Source organism: Salvelinus alpinus, chromosome 5 (assembly GCF_045679555.1).
Source record: "Salvelinus alpinus chromosome 5, SLU_Salpinus.1, whole genome shotgun sequence".
In the NCBI taxonomy this organism is placed as follows: domain Eukaryota; kingdom Metazoa; phylum Chordata; class Actinopteri; order Salmoniformes; family Salmonidae; genus Salvelinus; species Salvelinus alpinus.
In genome coordinates this window covers 4,068,860-4,090,735 of record NC_092090.1, presented here as the reverse complement: position 1 = coordinate 4,090,735, position 21,876 = coordinate 4,068,860, and the positions used below count along the sequence as shown (strand labels likewise).

At 46.0% G+C, this 21,876-nt stretch overlaps 1 protein-coding gene across 1 annotated transcript in view; it reads right to left on the bottom strand.

Annotated features, from left to right (window-relative positions):
• Positions 1–21,876, bottom strand: part of slc7a10a (solute carrier family 7 member 10a) — an 80,287-nt gene that overhangs the window by 40,710 nt on the left and 17,701 nt on the right. Inside the window, exons 2-3 of the mRNA XM_071400393.1 lie at positions 18,647–18,851; positions 12,049–12,200 (exon numbers count right to left, since the gene is read on the bottom strand). Coding sequence (XP_071256494.1) covers positions 12,049–12,200; positions 18,647–18,851 — 357 coding nt within the window. The remainder of the gene's footprint in view (positions 1–12,048; positions 12,201–18,646; positions 18,852–21,876) is intronic.

The window sequence follows — 21,876 nt, the reverse complement described above, 5'->3', positions numbered from 1 at the left end:
GGCCTTTAAGAAGTGGCTCTCTCTGTCTGCCACCAGATTGTTGGCACGTTGGTCCGGTGTCACAGCGGTGGGGCCCCATTAACGTTATGGCACCGGGAAAGGCCGGGAAAGGGCAGCCCATCAGACCGGGTCAGTGTACTGAATGTTTCCTTTCCCTGCGTCTGTGATGACCTGGACAAGCCACCAAAGACACATATCCAGATATAGTATAATATCTCAGTGACACAGACGTCCTGAGGACTGAGGAGTTGTAGCCTGAGGAGGGTAGTTAGATCCAGTGAGGACTGAGGAGTTGTAGCTACTAAGACAGAGAGGCAGGGTAGTTAGATCCAGTGAGGACTGAGGAGTTGTAGCTACTAAGACAGAGAGGCAGGGTAGTTAGATCCAGTGAGGACTGAGGAGTTGTAGCTACTAGGACAGAGACAGGGTAGTTAGATCCAGTGAGGACTGAGGAGTTGTAGCTACTAGGACAGAGACAGGGTAGTTAGATCCAGTGAGGACTGAGGAGTTGTAGCTACTAAGACAGGGACAGGGTAGTTAGAACCAGTGAGGACTGAGGAGTTGTAGCTACTAGGACATAGAGGCAGGGTAGTTAGATCCAGTGAGGACTGAGGAGTTGTAGCGATAAGACAGAGAAGCAGGGTAGTTAGATCCAGTGAGGACTGAGGAGTTGTAGCTACTAGGACAGAGAGGCAGGGTAGTTAGAACCAGTGAGGACTGAGGAGTTGTAGCTACTAAGACAGAGAGGCAGGGTAGTTAGAACCAGTGAGGACTGAGGAGTTGTAGCTACTAGGACAGAGACAGGGTAGTTAGATCCAGTGAGGACTGAGGAGTTGTAGCGGTAAGACAGAGGCAGGGTAGTTAGAACCAGTGAGGACTGAGGAGTTGTAGCTACTACGACACAGAGGCAGGGTAGTTAGATCCAGTGAGGACTGAGGAGTTGTAGCTACTAAGACAGAGAGGCAGGGTAGTTAGATCCAGTGAGGACTGAGGAGTTGTAGCTACTAAGACAGAGACAGGGTAGTTAGACCCAGTGAGGACTGAGGAGTTGTAGCTACTAAGACAGAGAGGCAGGGTAGTTAGAACCAGTGAGGACTGAGGAGTTGTAGTTACTAAGACAGAGACAGGGTAGTTAGATCCAGTGAGGACTGAGGAGTTGTAGCTACTAAGACAGAGACAGGGTAGTTAGATCCAGTGAGGACTGAGGAGTTGTAGCTACTAAGACAGAGACAGGGTAGTTAGAACCAGTGAGGACTGAGGAGTTGTAGCTACTAAGACAGAGAGGCAGGGTAGTTAGATCCAGTGAGGACTGAGGAGTTGTAGCTACTAAGACAGAGGCAGGGTAGTTAGAACCAGTGAGGACTGAGGAGTTGTAGCTACTAGGACAGAGGCAGGGTAGTTAGAACCAGTGAGGACTGAGGAGTTGTAGCTACTAAGACAGAGACAGGGTAGTTAGAACCAGTGAGGACTGAGGAGTTGTAGCTACTAAGACAGAGAGGCAGGGTAGTTAGAACCAGTGAGGACTGAGGAGTTGTAGCTACTAAGACAGAGAGGCAGGGTAGTTAGATCCAGTGAGGACTGAGGAGTTGTAGCTACTAGGACATAGAGGCAGGGTAGTTAGATCCAGTGAGGACTGAGGAGTTGTAGCTACTAAGACAGAGAGGCAGGGTAGTTAGATCCAGTGAGGACTGAGGAGTTGTAGCTACTAAGACAGAGGCAGGGTAGTTAGAACCAGTGAGGACTGAGGAGTTGTAGCTACTAAGACAGAGGCAGGGTAGTTAGAACCAGTGAGGACTGAGGAGTTGTAGCTACTAAGACACAGAGGCAGGGTAGTTAGAACCAGTGAGGACTGAGGAGTTGTAGCTACTAAGACACAGAGGCAGGGTAGTTAGAACCAGTGAGGACTGAGGAGTTGTAGCTACTAAGACAGAGGCAGGGTAGTTAGAACCAGTGAGGACTGAGGAGTTGTAGCTACTAGGACATAGAGGCAGGGTAGTTAGAACCAGTGAGGACTGAGGAGTTTTAGCTACTAAGACAGAGGCAGGGTAGTTAGAACCAGTGAGGACTCTGGTTTCTAACTGCCATACCTGTTAAGGAGAGTGTGAGCACACACCACTGACACAGCAGTTTAAAGGGGGAATCAGCAGTAGAAACAATAACAAAGCGTTTTCCCCACCCCTGTTTTGGTAAACAGCTGAGGGTTGGGCCTGGAGAAATGTAACCACTCTCAAATTCATAGACAGAGCTATGGATGCAAGGACTGACCATCCACGATATCAACAGTATAGTTTTATTAACCATGTCAGGATAGAACACAGCCTGACCAAAATATAATCAATTAAACTAACATCAGGACATAATGTCGGGATACCCGATCCCTGCAGCTGTACATAGTCCATCTGTAAATAGTCCACTCAATCTACCTACCTCATCCCCGTATTGTTTTAATTTACTTTTCTGCTCTTTTGCACACCAGTATCACTACTTACACACCTTCATCTGCTCATCATCATCTGCTCATCTATAACCCCAGTGTTAATCTGTTAAATTGTAATTACTTTGCTACTACGGCCTATTTATTGCCTTACCTCCTCACGCCATTTGCACACACTGTATGTAGACTTTTTTTCTTTCCTATTGTGTTATTGACTGTACGTTTGTTTATTCCATGTGTAACTCTGTGTTGTTGTTTCTGTCGCACTGCTTTGCTTTATCTTGGCCAGGTCTCAGTTGTAAATGAGAACTTGTTCTCAACTAGCCTACCTGGTTAAATAACGGTGAAATAAATACATAAATAAATAGAACGTCAGGATAGAACACAGCCTGACCAAAATAGAATCAGTTAAACTAGCATCAGGACAGAACGTCAGGACAGAACGTCAGGACAGAACGTCAGGATAGAACGTCAGGACAGAACGTCAGGACAGAACGTCACGACAGAACGTCGGGACAGAACGTCGGGACAGAACGTCAAGACAGAACGTCGGGACAGAACGTCGGGACAGGACGTCGGGACAGAACGTCGGGACAGAACGTCGGGACAGAACGTCGGGACAGAACGTCGGGACAGGACGTCGGGACAGAACGTCGGGACAGAACGCCGGGACAGAACGTCGGGAAAGAACGTCGGGACAGAACGTCGGGACAGAACGTCGGGACAGAACGTCGGGACAGAACGTCAGGACAGGACGTCAGGACAGGACTTCAGGACAGAACGTCAGGACAGAACGTCAAGACAGAACGTCAAGACAGGACGTCAGGACAGAACGTCAGGACAGAACGTCAGGACAGAACGTCAGGACAGAACGCCAGGACAGAACGTCAAGACAGAACGTCAGGACAGAACGTCAAGACAGAACGTCAGGACAGAACGTGAGGACAGAACGTCAGGACAGAACGTCAGGACAGAACGTCAGGACAGAACGTCAGGACAGAACGTCAAGACAGAACGTCGGGACAGAACGTCGGGACAGGACGTCGGGACAGGACGTCGGGACAGAACGTCGGGACAGGACGTCGGGACAGGACGTCAAGACAGAACGTCAAGACAGAACGTCAAGACAGAACGTCAGGACAGAACGTCAAGACAGAACGTCAGGACAGAACGTAAAGACGGAACGTCGGGACGGAACGTCGGGTCGGGACGGAACGTCGGGACAGAACGTCGGGACAGAACGTCAAGACAGAACGTCGGGACAGAACGTCGGGACAGGACGTCGGGACAGGACGTCGGGACAGAACGTCGGGAAAGAACGTCGGGACAGGACGTCAGGACAGGACTTCAGGACAGAACGTCAGGACAGAACGTCAAGACAGAACGTCAAGACAGAACGTCAAGACAGGACGTCAAGACAGAACGTCAGGACAGAACGTCAGGACAGAACGTCAGGACAGAACGTCAGGACAGAACGTCAGGACAGAACGTCAAGACAGAACGTCAGGACAGAACGTGAGGACAGAACGTGAGGACAGAACGTCAGGACAGAACGTCAAGACAGAACGTCAGGACAGAACGTCAAGACAGAACGTCGGGACAGAACGTCGGGACAGAACGTCAAGACAGAACGTCGGGACAGAACGTCGGGACAGAACGCCGGGACAGAACGTCGGGAAAGAACGTCGGGACAGGACGTCGGGACAGGACGTCGGGACAGGACGTCGGGACAGGACGTCAGGACAGGACTTCAGGACAGGACGTCAGGACGGAACGTCAAGACGGAACGTCAGGACGGAACGTCAGGACCGAACGTCAGGACCGAACGTCAGGACAGAACGTCAGGATAGAACGTCAGGACAGAACGTCAGGACAGAACGTCAGGATAGAACGTCAGGAGGGTGGTGTCATGAAAATAACCTTTCACTCAAAGTCACTCAAATCAAAAAGGAGATGATCGTGGACTTCAGGAAACAGCAGAGGGAGCACCACCCCTTATCCACATCGAAGGGACAGCAGTGGAGTAGGTGGAAAGGTTTAAGTTCCCCGGCGTACACATCACAGACAAACTGTGCCCCCCCTATGACCCCCTATGACCCCTATGACCCCCCCTGTGTGTGCACATCTATTTCTATGGTCACAATCACTGTTCATGACCCAAACGGTTCCCTCTGGTTATTCAATCACTGTTCATGACCCAAACGGTTCCCTCTGGTTATTCAACCACTGTTCATGACCCAAACGGTTCCCTCTGGTTATTCAATCACTGTTCATGACCCAAACGGTTCCCTCTGGTTATTCAACCACTGTTCATGACCCAAACGGTTCCCTCTGGTTATTCAATCACTGTTCATGACCCAAACGGTTCCCTCTGGTTATTCAACCACTGTTCATGACCCAAACGATTCCCTCTGGTTATTCAATCACTGTTCATGACCCAAACGGTTCCCTCTGGTTATTCAATCACTGTTCATGACCCAAACGGTTCCCTCTGGTTATTCAACCACTGTTCATGACCCAAACGGTTCCCTCTGGTTATTCAACCACTGTTCATGACCCAAACGGTTCCCTCTGGTTATTCAACCACTGTTCATGACCCAAACGGTTCCCTCTGGTTATTCAACCACTGTTCATGACCCAAACGGTTCCCTCTGGTTATTCAATCACTGTTCATGACCCAAACGGTTCCCTCTGGTTATTCAACCACTGTTCATGACCCAAACGGTTCCCTCTGGTTATTCAATCACTGTTCATGACCCAAACGGTTCCCTCTGGTTGGTGGAGAGAATTCTGCAGGTTTAATTAAAGCTTATTTCCTGCAATCATACAAATGCTGTCAGGGGGTACAAAGACAATTTTGCAGTTTTAAAGCAAATTTTCTTGCAAATCTCTACATTTTGCCATGTCTAATGTGTATTCTTGTGATATTTAGTCCCGTGTGGCTCTTTCACGGCCAAGGTTGTGGGTTCGATTCCCACAGGTGACCAGTATGAACATGTATGACTCTCTACTGTAAGTCTCTCTGGATAAGAGAGTCTGTTAAATGACTCTCTACTGTAAGTCTCTCTGGATAAGAGAGTCTGTTAAATGACTCTCTACTGTAAGTCTCTCTGGATCAGAGAGTCTGTTAAATGACTCTCTACTGTAAGTCTCTCTGGATAAGAGAGTCTGTTAAATGACTCTCTACTGTAAGTCTCTCTGGATCAGAGAGTCTGTTAATGACTCTCTACTGTAAGTCTCTCTGGATAAGAGAGTCTGTTAAATGACTCTCTACTGTAAGTCTCTCTGGATAAGAGAGTCTGTTAAATGACTCTCTACTGTAAGTCTCTCTGGATCAGAGAGTCTGTTAAATGACTCTCTACTGTAAGTCTCTCTGGATAAGAGAGTCTGTTAAATGACTCTCTACTGTAAGTCTCTCTGGATCAGAGAGTCTGTTAATGACTCTCTACTGTAAGTCTCTCTGGATAAGAGAGTCTGTTAAATGACTCTCTACTGTAAGTCTCTCTGGATAAGAGAGTCTGTTAAATGACTGTTAAATGACTCTCTACTGTAAGTCTCTCTGGATCAGAGAGTCTGTTAAATGTAAAGATGATTGAGTGACTAGCAACAAGTTATAAATATCTCTCTAAGGTATGCAATGACTAACATGACAAGAGGAACTGATGATGCACCACCCAATTTAGAAATGTCACCTTGTACATTCTACTACTACAACTTTCAAGAGGACGTTTAAAGCCGGACTGAGTTCATTAAATATTTGACATTTGTAAAACAGATTGTATGACCTTGTGGCTCTGCCAGCTAGTGAACACTCTGCTGCCTACAGAACAAGGTCAGCTAGTGAACACTCTGCTGCCTACAGAACAAGGTCAGCTAGTGAACACTCTGCTGCCTACAGAACAAGGTCAGCTAGTGAACACTCTGCTGCCTACAGAACAAGGTCAGCTAGTGAACACTCTGCTGCCTACAGAACAAGGTCAGCTAGTGAACACTCTGCTGCCTACAGAACAAGGTCAGCTAGTGAACACTCTGCTGCCTACAGAACAAGGTCAGCTAGTGAACACTCTGCTGCCTACAGAACAAGGTCAGCTAGTGAACACTCTGCTGCCTACAGAACAAGGTCAGCTAGTGAACACTCTGCTGCCTACAGAACAAGGTCAGCTAGTGAACACTCTGCTGCCTACAGAACAAGGTCAGCTAGTGAACACTCTGCTGCCTACAGAACAAGGTCAGCTAGTGAACACTCTGCTGCCTACAGAACAAGGTCAGCTAGTGAACACTCTGCTGCCTACAGAACAAGGTCAGCTAGTGAACACTCTGCTGCCTACAGAACAAGGTCAGCTAGTGAACACTCTGCTGCCTACAGAACAAGGTCAGCTAGTGAACACTCTGCTGCCTACAGAACAAGGTCAGCTAGTGAACACTCTGCTGCCTACAGAACAAGGTCAGCTAGTGAACACTCTGCTGCCTACAGAACAAGGTCAGCTAGTGAACACTCTGCTGCCTACAGAACAAGGTCAGCTAGTGAACACTCTGCTGCCTACAGAACAAGGTCAGCTAGTGAACACTCTGCTGCCTACAGAACAAGGTCAGCTAGTGAACACTCTGCTGCCTACAGAACAAGGTCAGCTAGTGAACACTCTGCTGCCTACAGAACAAGGTCAGCTAGTGAACACTCTGCTGCCTACAGAACAAGGTTCATGACGAAAAACGCTAACCTGCGTTGACATGACCATGCTGCATCCCCAATGGCCCCTGGTCTAAAGTAGTGCACTATAATAGGGAATAGGGTGCCATAGGGCTCTGGTCTAAAGTAGTGCACTATATATAGGGAATAGGGTGCCATAGGGCTCTGGTCTAAAGTAGTGCACTATAATAGGGAATAGGGTGCCATAGGGCTCTGGTCTAAAGTAGTGCACTATATATAGGGAATAGGGTGCCATAGGGCTCTGGTCTAAAGTAGTGCACTATAATAGGGAATAGGGTGCCATAGGGCTCTGGTCTAAAGTAGTGCACTATAATAGGGAATAGGGTGCCATAGGGCTCTGGTCTAAAGTAGTGCACTATAATAGGGAATAGGGTGCCATAGGGCTCTGGTCTAAAGTAGTGCACTATAATAGGGAATAGGGTGCCATAGGGCTCTGGTCTAAAGTAGTGCACTATATAGGGAATAGGGTGCCATAGGGCTCTGGTCTAAAGTAGTGCACTATATAGGGAATAGGGTGTCATTTGGTATGTAGACCATGTTCCTTCCTTGTCCGCTTAAGAGAGGTTTTATAAAGGAGGTATAGTAAAGGAGGTACTGTAAAGGGGGTATTGTAAAGGAGGTACTGTAAAGGAGGTACTGTAAAGGAGGTATTGTAAAGGAGGTATTGTAAAGGGGGTATTGTAAAGGAGGTACTGTAAAGGAGGTATTGTAAAGGAGGTACTGTAAAGGGGGTACTGTAAAGGAGGTATTATAAAGGAGGTACTGTAAAGGGGGTATTGTAAAGGAGGTACTGTAGGGGTTATTGTAAAGGGGGTATTGTAGAGGAGGTACTGTAAAGGAGGTATTGTAAAGGAGGTACTGTAAAGGGGGTATTGTAAAGGAGGTACTGTAAAGGGGGTATTGTAAAGGAGGTACTGTAAAGGGGGTATTGTAGAGGAGGTATTGTAAAGGAGGTATTATAAAGGAGGTACTGTAAAGGAGGTATTGTAAAGGAGGTACTGTAAAGGGGGTACTGTAAAGGAGGTATTATAAAGGAGGTGCTGTAAAGGAGGTGCTGTAAAGGAGGTACTGTAAAGGAGGTACTAAAGGGGTTATTGTAAAGGGGGTATTGTAGAGGAGGTATTGTAGAGGAGGTATTATAAAGGAGGTACTGTAAAGGGGGTATTGTAAAGGAGGTACTGTAAAGGGGGTATTGTAAAGGGGTATTGTAGAGGAGGTATTGTAAAGGAGGTATTGTAGAGGAGGTATTGTAAAGGAGGTACTGTAGAGGAGGTACTGTAAAGGAGGTATTGTAAAGGGGGTATTGTAGAGGAGGTATTGTAAAGGAGGTATTGTAAAGGGGGTATTGTAGAGGAGGTATTGTAAAGGAGGTATTGTAGAGGAGGTATTGTAAAGGAGGTATTGTAAAGGAGGTATTGTAAAGGAGGTACAGTAAAGGGGGTACAGTAAAGGGGGTACAGTAAAGGGAGTACAGTAAAGGAGGTACTGTAAAGGAGGTACAGTAAAGGGGGTACAGTAAAGGGGGTACAGTAAAGGGAGTACAGTAAAGGAGGTACTGTAAAGGCGGTACTGTATAGGAGGTACTGTAAAGGAGGTACTGTATAGGAGGTACTGTATAGGAGGTACTGTAAAGGAGGTACTGTAAAGGAGGTATTGTAAAGGGGGTACACAGTAAAGGAGGTACTGTAAAGGAGGTACTGTAAAGGAGGTATTGTAAAGGAGGTATTGTAAAGTAGGTACTGTAAAGGAGGTACTGTAAAGGAGGTACTGTAAAGTAGGTACTGTAAAGGAGGTATTGTAAAGGAGGTATTGTAAAGGAGGTACTGTAAAGGAGGTACTGTAAAGGAGGTACTGTAAAGGAGGTACTGTAAAGTAGGTATTGTAAAGGAGGTGCTGTAAAGGAGGTACCGTAAAGTAGGTACTGTAAAGGGGTTATTGTAAAGGAGGTATTGTAAAGGGGGTACTGAAGGGGGTACTGTAAAGGAGGTACTGTAAAGGGGTTATTGTGAAGGAGGTACTGTAAAGTGGTTATTGTAAAGGGGGTACTGAAGGGGGTATTGTAAAGGAGGTATTGTAAAGGAGGTACTGTAAAGGAGGTACTGAAGGGGTTATTGTAAAGGAGGTACTGTAAAGGTACTGTAAAGGAGGTATTGTAAAGGGGGTACTGTAAAGGAGGTACTGTGAAGGAGGTACTAAAGGGGGTACTGTAAAGGAGGTACTGTGAAGGATATACTAAAGGGGGTACTGTAAAGGAGGTACTGTGAAGGAGGTACTAAAGGGGGTACTGTAAAGGAGGTACTGTGAAGGATATACTAAAGGGGGTACTGTAAAGGAGGTACTGTGAAGGAGGTACTAAAGGGGGTACTGTAAAGGAGGTACTGTGAAGGAGGTACTGAAGGGGTTATTGTAAATGAGGTACTGTAAAGGAGGTACTGTAAAGGAGGTATTGTATAGGAGGTATTGTAAAGGGGGTACTGTAAAGGAGGTACTGTGAAGGAGGTACTAAAGGGGGTACTGTAAAGGAGGTACTGTGAAGGATATACTAAAGGGGGTACTGTAAAGGAGGTACTGTGAAGGAGGTACTAAAGGGGGTACTGTAAAGGAGGTACTGTGAAGGATATACTAAAGGGGGTACTGTAAAGGAGGTACTGTGAAAGAGGTACTAAAGGGGGTACTGTAAAGGAGGTACTGTGAAGGAGGTACTAAAGGGGGTACTGTAAAGGAGGTACTGTGAAGGAGGTACTAAAGGGGGTACTGTAAAGGGGGTCTGTGTGTCTAGAAGATATATATCAGTTGTAAACAGTCGGAATGTCAAATAGCCAATACGGTCTTGACCGTCCCCGCGCGTCCCTCCAGGGTTGGTTGGTAGGGTCGTCCCGCCCACTTTCTCCCGCCTGTCACCCAGTGACAGGGGTGTCATAGCAACTGTCACGGCAACCGCGGAAACAATACACAATGGCTTTGAGGACATGACCTTCTATTATCGGTGGAGTCAAAGGCTGGTACCATTACATAGTCTGACACACACTCACACCCCGCCTGGTACACACACACTGACGGGTCAGGTCAGGTCCCAACACAGGGGCTCGTCCCCGCACCCCCCACATACACACACGGGTCCGCAGAAAGTCATTCAGTGAACACACACACACCATTACGTAGTCTGACACACACACACACACTGATCAGGTGATTGAGGGCCAGCAACACAGGGGCTCGTCTCCACCCCTCCACACACAACCCATTTATTGAAAGTTATCAAGGGCGCACACACACACACACACACACGCCTGCCCTGGGACGCCCATGCAACAGGGGGCTGGTATGCTAACTAACGCACACACATCGCCACCCGCCACGGAAAGTCCTGCGCTGACATCCAGGGAACGCACGCACACACACACACACACACCTGCGCTGACATCCAGGGAACGCACGCTAGCACCACGGCTGGCAGGTTAACGAAAGTCAAAGGCTTCACATTCTGCCTCCAGAAATAGTGCTGCATCGCCGGCACACTGTCACCGTGCTGAGGTCACATGTGGTGTTATGGCAACGCATGCAGTGGGCTATGGTGAACCATACACACACACACTACACACACTACACACACCTTCCTCCAACCCTGCTCCATCCGGTTTAGACAAGCTCACACCAGCAGCTGACACAGACAGACAGACAGACAGACAGACAGGCAGACAGACAGGCAGACAGACAGACAGGCAGGCAGGCAGACAGACAGACAGACAGACAGACAGACAGACAGACAGACAGACAGACAGACAGGTATGGTTTTCTCTACTGATACGGACCTCAACCCTCATTAGAAATGATGATACTACACCCTGACTACTGATACGGACCTCAACCCTCATTAGATATGATGACACTACACCCTGACCTCAACCCTCATTAGATATGATGATACTACACCCTGACTACTGATACGGACCTCAACCCTCATTAGATATGATGACACTACACCCTGACCTCAACCCTCATTAGATATGATGATACTACACCCTGACTACTGATACGGACCTCAACCCTCATTAGATATGATGACACTACACCCTGACCTCAACCCTCATTAGAAATGATGATACTACACCCTGACTACTGATACGGACCTCAACCCTCATTAGATATGATGACACTACACCCTGACCTCAACCCTCATTAGATATGATGATACTACACCCTGACTACTGATACGGACCTCAACCCTCATTAGATATGATACTACACCCTGACTACTGATACGGACCTCAACCCTCATTAGATATGATGATACTACACCCTGACTACCGATACGGACCTCAACCCTCATTAGATATGATACTACACCCTGACTACCGATACGGACCTCAACCCTCATTAGATATGATGATACTACACCCTGACTACCGATACGGACCTCAACCCTCATTAGATATGATGACACTACACCCTGACTACTGATACGGACCTCAACCCTCATTAGATATGATACTACACCCTGACTACTGATACGGACATTATTGTACTATACTACTACTAAATAGTCATTATTGTACTATACTACTACTAAATAGTCATTATTGTACTATACTACTACTAAATAGTCATTATTGTACTATACTACTACTAAATAGTCATTATTATTCTGTACTACTACTAAATAGTCATTATTGTACTATACTACTACTAAATAGTCATTATTATTCTGTACTACAACTAAATAGTCATTATTGTACTATACTACTACTAAATAGTCATTATTATACTGTACTAGTAGCTACATAGACATTATTGTACTATACTACTACTACTAAATAGGCATTATTGTACTATACTACTACTAAATAGTCATTCTTGTACTATATTGCTACTACTAAATAGTCTACTAAATAGTCTCTGGACTTACATATGCAGATGGTGGAGAGAAGCCTGGTGGCCAAGTATGGAGGAACACAGTTTTGGAAGGCCGGCTGCAGGACATAGTTGGAGAAGGTGAGAGCTATGACAGCCAGGGTGGTGGGGTACATGATGAGAACCGCGCTCCACAGGAGCAGGAACCTATAGGAAGACAACATATATATACTGTTACAACTATATTATACACCTTGTACTGTATGTAGACAGACAGGGTGACGCGGTCAAAATATACATAGACTGTAGACCGTTCATTGTTTATATTGTACGGCAGCTGTGGAGAGTGCTGGGCAAACTCAAATACTTATTTGACCTTTTCATTAACTTATTTGACCTTTTCATGAACTCCGAGAGTCTCCTGCCTCGGAGACCTAAGTGACATCTTTGTGGACTCAGACTCTCACTTGTAACGAGTATCATGGGGACTACGAGTACAATTTTTATCTAATCCACTTTACACATTAAAACACAGCATTCTTTTTTACATGATTACTGGTACACATGTAGAGGAGGAATGAAGGAAGGACCAGGATCTGTGGTCGTATTCATACGGTCTCTCTCCCCCCTGAGTACTGATCTAAGACCAGTTATTTAGATCAGACGGTCTCTCTGCCGTCTGATCTAAGACCGTCTGATCTAAATAACTGGTCTTAGATCAGTACTCAGGGGGGGAGAGAGACCGTATGATCTAAATAACTGGTCTTAGATCAGTACTCAGGGGGGAGAGAGACCGTCTGATCTAAATAACTGGTCTTAGATCAGTACTCAGGGGGAGAAAGAGACCGTCTGATCTAAATAACTGGTCTTAGATCAGTACTCAGGGGGAGAGAGACAGTCTGATCTAAATAACTGGTCTTAGATCAGTACTCAGGGGGGGAGAGAGACCGTCTGATCTAAATAACTGGTCTTAGATCAGTACTCAGGGGGAGAGAGACCGTCTGATCTAAATAACTGGTCTTAGATCAGTACTCAGGGGGAGAGAGAGACAGTTATTTAGATCAGATGGTCTCTCTCACCCTGAGTACTGATCTAAGACCAGTTATTTAGATCAGATGGTCTCTCTCCCCCCTGAGTACTGATCTAAGACCAGTTATTTAGATCAGACGGTCTCTCTCCCCCCTGAGTACTGATCAAAGACCAGTTATTTAGATCAGACGGTCTCTCTCCCCCCTGAGTACTGATCTAAGACCAGTTATTTAGATCAGACGGTCTCTCTACCTCCTGAGTACTGATCTAAGACCAGTTATTTAGATCAGACGGTCTCTCTCCCCCCTGAGTACTGATCTAAGACCAGTTATTTAGATCAGACGGTCCCCCCCCTCCCCTGAGTACTGATCTAAGACCAGTTATTTAGATCAGATGGTCTCTCTCCTCCTGAGTACTGATCTAAGACCAGTTATTTAGATCAGACGGTCTCTCTCCCCCCTGAGTACTGATCTAAGACCAGTTATTTAGATCAGACGGTCTCTCTGCCCCCCTGAGTAGTGATCTAAGACCAGTTATTTAGATCATACGGTCTCTCTCCCCCCCTGAGTACTGATCTAAGACCAGTTATTTAGATCAGACGGTCTCTCTGCCCCCCTGAGTAGTGATCTAAGACCAGTTATTTAGATCATACGGTCTCTCTCCCCCCCTGAGTACTGATCTAAGACCAGTTATTTAGATCAGACGGTCTCTCTCCCCCTGAGTACTGATCTAAGACCAGTTATTTAGATCAGACGGTCTCTCTCCCCCGTGAGTACTGATCTAAGACCAGTTATTTAGATCAGATGGTCTCTCTCCCCCTGAGTACTGATCTAAGACCAGTTATTTAGATCAGATGGTCTCTCTCCCCCTGAGTACTGATATAAGACCAGTTATTTAGATCAGATGGTCTCTCTCCCCCTGAGTACTGATCTAAGACCAGTTATTTAGATCAGATGGTCTCTCTCACCCTGAGTACTGATCTAAGACCAGTTATTTAGATCAGATGGTCTCTCTCCCCCCTGAGTACTGATCTAAGACCAGTTATTTAGATCAGACGGTCTCTCTCCCCCCTGAGTACTGATCAAAGACCAGTTATTTAGATCAGACGGTCTCTCTCCCCCCTGAGTACTGATCTAAGACCAGTTATTTAGATCAGACGGTCTCTCTACCTCCTGAGTACTGATCTAAGACCAGTTATTTAGATCAGACGGTCTCTCTCCCCCCTGAGTACTGATCTAAGACCAGTTATTTAGATCAGACGGTCCCCCCCCTCCCCTGAGTACTGATCTAAGACCAGTTATTTAGATCAGATGGACTCTCTCCTCCTGAGTACTGATCTAAGACCAGTTATTTAGATCAGACGGTCTCTCTCCCCCCTGAGTACTGATCTAAGACCAGTTATTTAGATCAGACGGTCTCTCTGCCCCCCTGAGTAGTGATCTAAGACCAGTTATTTAGATCATACGGTCTCTCTCCCCCCTGAGTACTGATCTAAGACCAGTTATTTAGATCAGACGGTCTCTCTCCCCCCCTGAGTACTGATCTAAGACCAGTTATTTAGATCAGACGGTCTCTCTCCCCCGTGAGTACTGATCTAAGACCAGTTATTTAGATCAGACGGTCTCTCTCCCCCTGAGTACTGATCTAAGACCAGTTATTTAGATCAGACGGTCTCTCTCCCCCCCTGAGTACTGATCTAAGACCAGTTATTTAGATCAGATGGTCTCTCTCCCCCTGAGTACTGATCTAAGACCAGTTATTTAGATCAGATGGTCTCTCTCCCCCTGAGTACTGATCTAAGACCAGTTATTTAGATCAGATGGTCTCTCTCACCCTGAGTACTGATCTAAGACCAGTTATTTAGATCAGATGGTCTCTCTCCCCCCTGAGTACTGATCTAAGACCAGTTATTTAGATCAGACGGTCTCTCTCCCCCCTGAGTACTGATCAAAGACCAGTTATTTAGATCAGACGGTCTCTCTCCCCCCTGAGTACTGATCTAAGACCAGTTATTTAGATCAGACGGTCTCTCTACCTCCTGAGTACTGATCTAAGACCAGTTATTTAGATCAGACGGTCTCTCTCCCCCCTGAGTACTGATCTAAGACCAGTTATTTAGATCAGACGGTCCCCCCCCTCCCCTGAGTACTGATCTAAGACCAGTTATTTAGATCAGATGGTCTCTCTCCTCCTGAGTACTGATCTAAGACCAGTTATTTAGATCAGACGGTCTCTCTCCCCCCTGAGTACTGATCTAAGACCAGTTATTTAGATCAGACGGTCTCTCTGCCCCCCTGAGTAGTGATCTAAGACCAGTTATTTAGATCATATGGTCTCTCTCCCCCCCTGAGTACTGATCTAAGACCAGTTATTTAGATCAGACGGTCTCTCTCCCCCCCTGAGTACTGATCTAAGACCAGTTATTTAGATCAGACGGTCTCTCTCCCCCGTGAGTACTGATCTAAGACCAGTTATTTAGATCAGACGGTCTCTCTCCCCCTGAGTACTGATCTAAGACCAGTTATTTAGATCAGACGGTCTCTCTCTCCCCCTGAGTACTGATCTAAGACCAGTTATTTAGATCAGACGGTCTCTCTCCCCCCTGAGTACTGATCTAAGACCAGTTATTTAGATCATACAATCTCTCTCCCCCCTGAGTACTGATCTAAGACCAGTTATTTAGATCAGACGGTCTCTCTCCCCCCTGAGTACTGATCTAAGACCAGTTATTTAGATCAGACGGTCTCTCTCCCCCCTGAGTACTGATCTAAGACCAGTTATTTAGATCAGACGGTCTCTCTCCCCCTGAGTACTGATCTAAGACCAGTTATTTAGATCAGACTGTCTCTCTCCCCCTGAGTACTGATCTAAGACCAGTTATTTAGATCAGACGGTCTCTCTCCCCCCTGAGTACTGATCTAAGACCAGTTATTTAGATCAGACGGTCTCTCTCCCCCTGAGTACTGATCTAAGACCAGTTATTTAGATCAGACGGTCTCTCTCCCCCCTGAGTACTGATCTAAGACCAGTTATTTAGATCAGACGGTCTCTCTCCCCCCTGAGTACTGATCTAAGACCAGTTATTTAGATCAGACGGTCTCTCTCCCCCTGAGTACTGATCTAAGACCAGTTATTTAGATCAGAATGAGTAACATCACAGGGGACTTGATCAAAATTACAAAATACGATAAAACACTTTTACATGAGCATTATTTCATGTGAAATGAATGATCACGGGTTGCTTTGTATTGTGTATGAATTATGGCTGAATTATGGCTATACGTGGTTAACAGATGTTATTGCGAGTGCAGCGAAAATGCTTGTGCTTCTAATTCTGACAGTGCAGCAATATCTAACAAGTAATATCTAACAATTCCACAACAACTACCTAATACACACAAATCTAAGTAAAGGGATGGAATAAGAATACATACATATAAATATATGGATGGGCCGTGATCGCCCGGCACAGACGAGATGCAAACGAATGCTGAGCTGTAGTCAATGAACAGCATTCTTACATAGGTATTCCTCTTGTCCAGATGGGATAGGGCAGTGTGCAGTGTGATGGCGATTGCATCGTCTGTGGACCAATTGGGGCGGTAAGCAAATTGGAGTGGGTCTAGGGTGACCGGTAAGGTGGAGGTGATTTGATCCTTGACTAGTCTCTCAAAGCACTTCCTGATGACGGAAGTGAGTGCTACGGGGTGACTGTCATTCAGTTCAGTTACCTTCGCCTTCTTGGGAACAGGAACAATGGTGACTATCTAGAAACATGTGGGGACAGCAGACTCGGATAGGGAGAGATTGAATATGTCCGTAAACGCACTAGCCTGCTGGTCTGGGCCGGCAGCCTTGCGAGGGTTAACACGTTTAAATGTCTTAATCACGTCGGCCACGGAGAAGGAGTCCTTGGTAGCGGGCCGCGTCAGAGGCACTGTATTATCCTCAAAGCGAGCAAAGATGATGTTTAGTTTGTCTGGAAGCAAGACGTCGGTGTCCGTCACGTGGCTGGTTTTGTGTTTGTAGTCCGTGGTTGCCTTTAGACCCTGCCACATACGTCTCGTGTCTGAGCCGTTGAATTGCAACTCTTTGTCCATATACGGACATTACGCTTGTTTGATTGCCTTGCGGATGACCGGCCATATTCCCGGTCATCTTTCTGTGGTTAAATGCAGTGGTTCGCGCTTTCAGTTTTGCGTGAATGCCGCCATCTATCCACGGTTTGTGGTTAGGGTAGGTTTTAATAGTCACAGTGGGAACAACATCTCCTATACACTTCCTTATAAACTCACTCACTGAATCAGCGTTTAAATCTATATTATTCTCTTTGGCCACCCGGAAAACGTCCCAGATTGGTCAGACCAGCGTTGCATGGTCCTAGTCACAGGTACATCCTGTTTGAGTTTCTGCCTATAGGAGGGGAGAAGCAAAATGGTCTAGATTTGCCGAACGGAGGACGGGGGAGGTCCTTGAATGCATCACGTAAGTTAGAGTAGCAGTGATCCAGAGTTTTGCCAGCCAGTGATAATAACTGATGAGAATTCTCTTGGGAGATAATACGGACGGCATTACAGCCTTATTCTAAAATTGATTTAAAAACATCTACACACAATACCCCATAATAATAAAGCAAAAACAGGTTTTTAGAAATTTGAGCAAATGAATAAAAAATTCCAAAACGGAAATATCACGTTTACATAAGTATTCAAACCCTTTACTCAGTACTTTGTTGAAGCACCTTTGGCAACGATTACAGCCTCGTGTCTTCTTGGGTATGACGCTACAAGCTTGGCACACCTGTATTTGGGGAGTTTCTCCTATTCCTCTCTGCAGACCCTCTCACTAGTCCACGTTGTGGTCAGATTAATCCTGTCAGTCTTTTCACTAGTCCATGTTGTGGTCAGATTAATCCTGTCAGTCTTTTCACTAGTCCACGTTGTGGTCAGATTAATCCTGTCAGTCTTTTCACTAGTCCACGTTGTGGTCAGATTAATCCTGTCAGTCTTTTCACTAGTCCATGTTGTGGTCAGATTAATCCTGTCAGTCTTTTCACTAGTCCACGTTGTGGTCAGATTAATCCTGTCAGTCTTTTCACTAGTCCATGTTGTGGTCAGATTAATCCTGTCAGTCTTTTCACTAGTCCATGTTGTGGTCAGATTAATCCTGTCAGTCTTTTCACTAGTCCATGTTGTGGTCAGATTAATCCTGTCAGTCTTTTCACTAGTCCACGTTGTGGTCAGATTAATCCTGTCAGTCTTTTCACTAGTCCATGTTGTGGTCAGATTAATTCTGTCAGTCTTTTCACTAGTCCACGTTGTGGTCAGATTAATCCTGTCAGTCTTTTCACTAGTCCACGTTGTGGTCAGATTAATCCTGTCAGTCTTTTCACTAGTCCATGTTGTGGTCAGATGAAACAATAGTAGCTCTATATGTTTCACTAGATGTGTTTTAATTGTCAATTTACCAACATTTCTGAAAATGTTTATATCGCGTTTTGGAATGAAATTCTTCCCTTCTACTCTGAGACGGGCCGTGGACATTTCTGAAAAAAACAGGGAATTCTGGGAAAGTTTCTGGGTTGTTCCCTAATCAGGATCGTGGACATAAAATAGAAAACGTACCCCACCAGTCCTCCGAATATCTCTGTGACGTAGGAGTAGTCTCCTCCTGACTTGGGAATGGTGACCCCCAGCTCAGCGTAACACATGGAGCCCAGGGCGCAGATACCCCCTCCACACACCCACACGATAAGGGACAGACCCACCGAGCCAGCGTGCTCCAAAACCCCCTTAGGAGAGATGAAGATCCCCGAACCAATGATGTTACCTGGGGAGTGGAGAACAACAGAGAGACAGATACGTTAGTATCAAGTGTAGTAGTTTCCTGTGGTCTTCAACAACCTCCTAGTCCTGTCCCCCCTTGTTGTGAGGGAGGAGAAGAACACAGTGGAGGAAGACATTCATATCAACTCTGATAGTTGGTCTTCAACAACCTCCTAGTCCTGTCCCCTTGTTGTGAGGGAGGAGAAGAACACAGTGGAGGAAGACATTCATATCAACTCTGATAGTTGGTCTTCAACAACCTCCTAGTCCTGTCCCCTTGTTGTGAGGGAGGAGAAGAACACAGTGGAGGAAGACATTCATATCAACTCTGATAGTTGGTCTTCAACAACCTCCTAGTCCTGTCCCCTTGTTGTGAGGGAGGAGAAGAACACAGTGGAGGAAGACATTCATATCAACTCTGATAGTTGGTCTTCAACAACCTCCTAGTCCTGTCCCCTTGTTTTTTTTATTTTTTTATTTTTTTATAGTTGAGGGGTTGTATATCATAACAAACATCTGTTTTCTGTTATCAATTTGATAAACACCCCCCTAGTCATCACACAGCTGTTTCAGATCTGGGTTACCACCACAGTGGTCTGAAATGACCATAGAGCTCTGGTGCTGTTTTCCATGTCCAAGTCTCTGTTCTGCAGGGTCAGTGAATTGGACTGTACTACATTATGTAACGCTGGCTAACACTGAGGTCTGTTACTACACTATGTAACCCTGGCTAACTCTGTTACTACACTATGTAACCCTGGCTAACACTGAGGTATGTTACTACACTATGTAACCCTGGCTAACTCTGTTGCTACACTATGTAACCCTGGCTAACACTGAGGTCTGTTACTACACTATGTAACCCTGGCTAACACTGAGGTCTGTTACTACACTATGTAACCCTGGCTAACACTGAGGTCTGTTACTACACTATGTAACCCTGGCTAACACTGAGGTCTGTTACTACACTATGTAACCCTGGCTAACACTGTTACTACACTATGTAACCCTGGCTAACTCTGAGGTCTGTTACTACACTATGTAACCCTGGCTAACACTGAGGTATGTTACTACACTATGTAACCCTGGCTAACACTGAGGTCTGTTACTACACTATGTAACCCTGGCTAACACTGAGGTCTGTTACTACACTATGTAACCCTGGCTAACACTGTTACTACACTATGTAACCCTGGCTAACTCTGAGGTCTGTTACTACACTATGTAACCCTGGCTAACACTGAGGTCTGTTACTACACTATGTAACCCTGGCTAACACTGAGGTATGTTACTACACTACGTAACCCTGGCTAACTCTGTTGCTACACTATGTAACCCTGGCTAACACTGAGGTCTGTTACTACACTATGTAACCCCGGCTAACACTGAGGTCTGTTACTACACTATGTAACCCTGGCTAACACTGAGGTCTGTTACTACACTATGTAACCCTGGCTAACACTGAGGTCTGTTACCACATTATGTAACCCTGGCTAACACTGAGGTCTGTTACTACACTATGTAACCCTGGCTAACACTGAGGTCTGTTACTACACTATGTAACCCTGGCTAACACTGAGGTCTGTTACTACACTATGTAACCCTGGCTAACACTGAGGTCTGTTACTACACTATGTTACCCTGGCTAACACTGAGGTCTGTTACTACACTATGTAACCCTGGCTAACACTGAGGTCTGTTACTACACTATGTTACCCTGGCTAACACTGAGGTCTGTTACTACACTATGTAACCCTGGCTAACACTGAGGTCTGTTACTACACTATGTAACCATGGATAACACTGAGGTCGGTTACTACACTATGTAACCCTGGCTAACACTGAGATCGGTTACTACACTACGTAACCATGGCTAACACTGAGGTCTGTTACTACACTACGCAACGCTCGCTAACACTGATGTCTGTTACTACACTATGTAACGCTGGCTAACACTGAGGTCTGTTACTACACTATGTAACGCTGGCTAACACTGAGGTCTGTTACTACACTACGCAACGCTCGCTAACACTGATGTCTGTTACTACACTATGTGACCCTGGCTAACATTGAGGTCTGTTACTAAACTATGTAACCCTGGCTAACACTGAGGTCTGTTACTACACTATGTAACCCTGGCTAACACTGTTACTACACTATGTAACGCTGGCTAACACTGAGGTCTGTTACTACACTACGTAACCCTGGCTAACACTGAGGTCTGTTACTACACTATGTAACCCTGGCTCTGTGTCTGAGGCTGGCTGAGGTATCCATCCCTACACTATGTAACCCTGGCTCTGTGTCTGAGGCTGGCTGAGGTATCCATCCCTACACTATGTAACCCTGGCTCTGTGTCTGAGGCTGGCTGAGGTATCCATCCCTACACTATGTAACCCTGGCTCTGCGTCTGAGGCTGGCTGAGGTATCCATCCCTACACTATGTAACCCTGGCTCTGTGTCTGAGGCTGGCTGAGGTATCCATCCCTACACTATGTAACCCTGGCTCTGTGTCTGAGGCTGGCTGAGGTATCCATCCCTACACTATGTAACCCTGGCTCAACATCCTCATCTGATCCAACAACAGCTGTCAAAGCAAAGACCCCGGCAAGACATTCAACGTGTCCCAAATGGTAGGTCAAATGTAGTGCACTATATAGGGCCCATAGTGCTCAGGTCAAATGTAGTGCACTATATAGGGCCCATAGTACTCAGGTCAAATGTAGTGCACTATATAGGGCCCATAGTGCTCAGGTCAAATGTAGTGTACTATATAGGGCCCATAGTGCTCAGGTCAAATGTAGTGTACTATATAGGGCCCATAGTACTCAGGTCAAATGTAGTGTACTATATAGGGCCCATAGTGCTCAGGTCAAATGTAGTGCACTATATAGGGCCCATAGTGTTCAGGTCAAATGTAGTGCACTATATAGGGCCCATAGTGTTCAGGTTAAATGTAGTGCACTATATAGGGCCCATAGTGCTCAGGTCAAATGTAGTGCACTATATAGGGCCCATAGTGCTCAGGT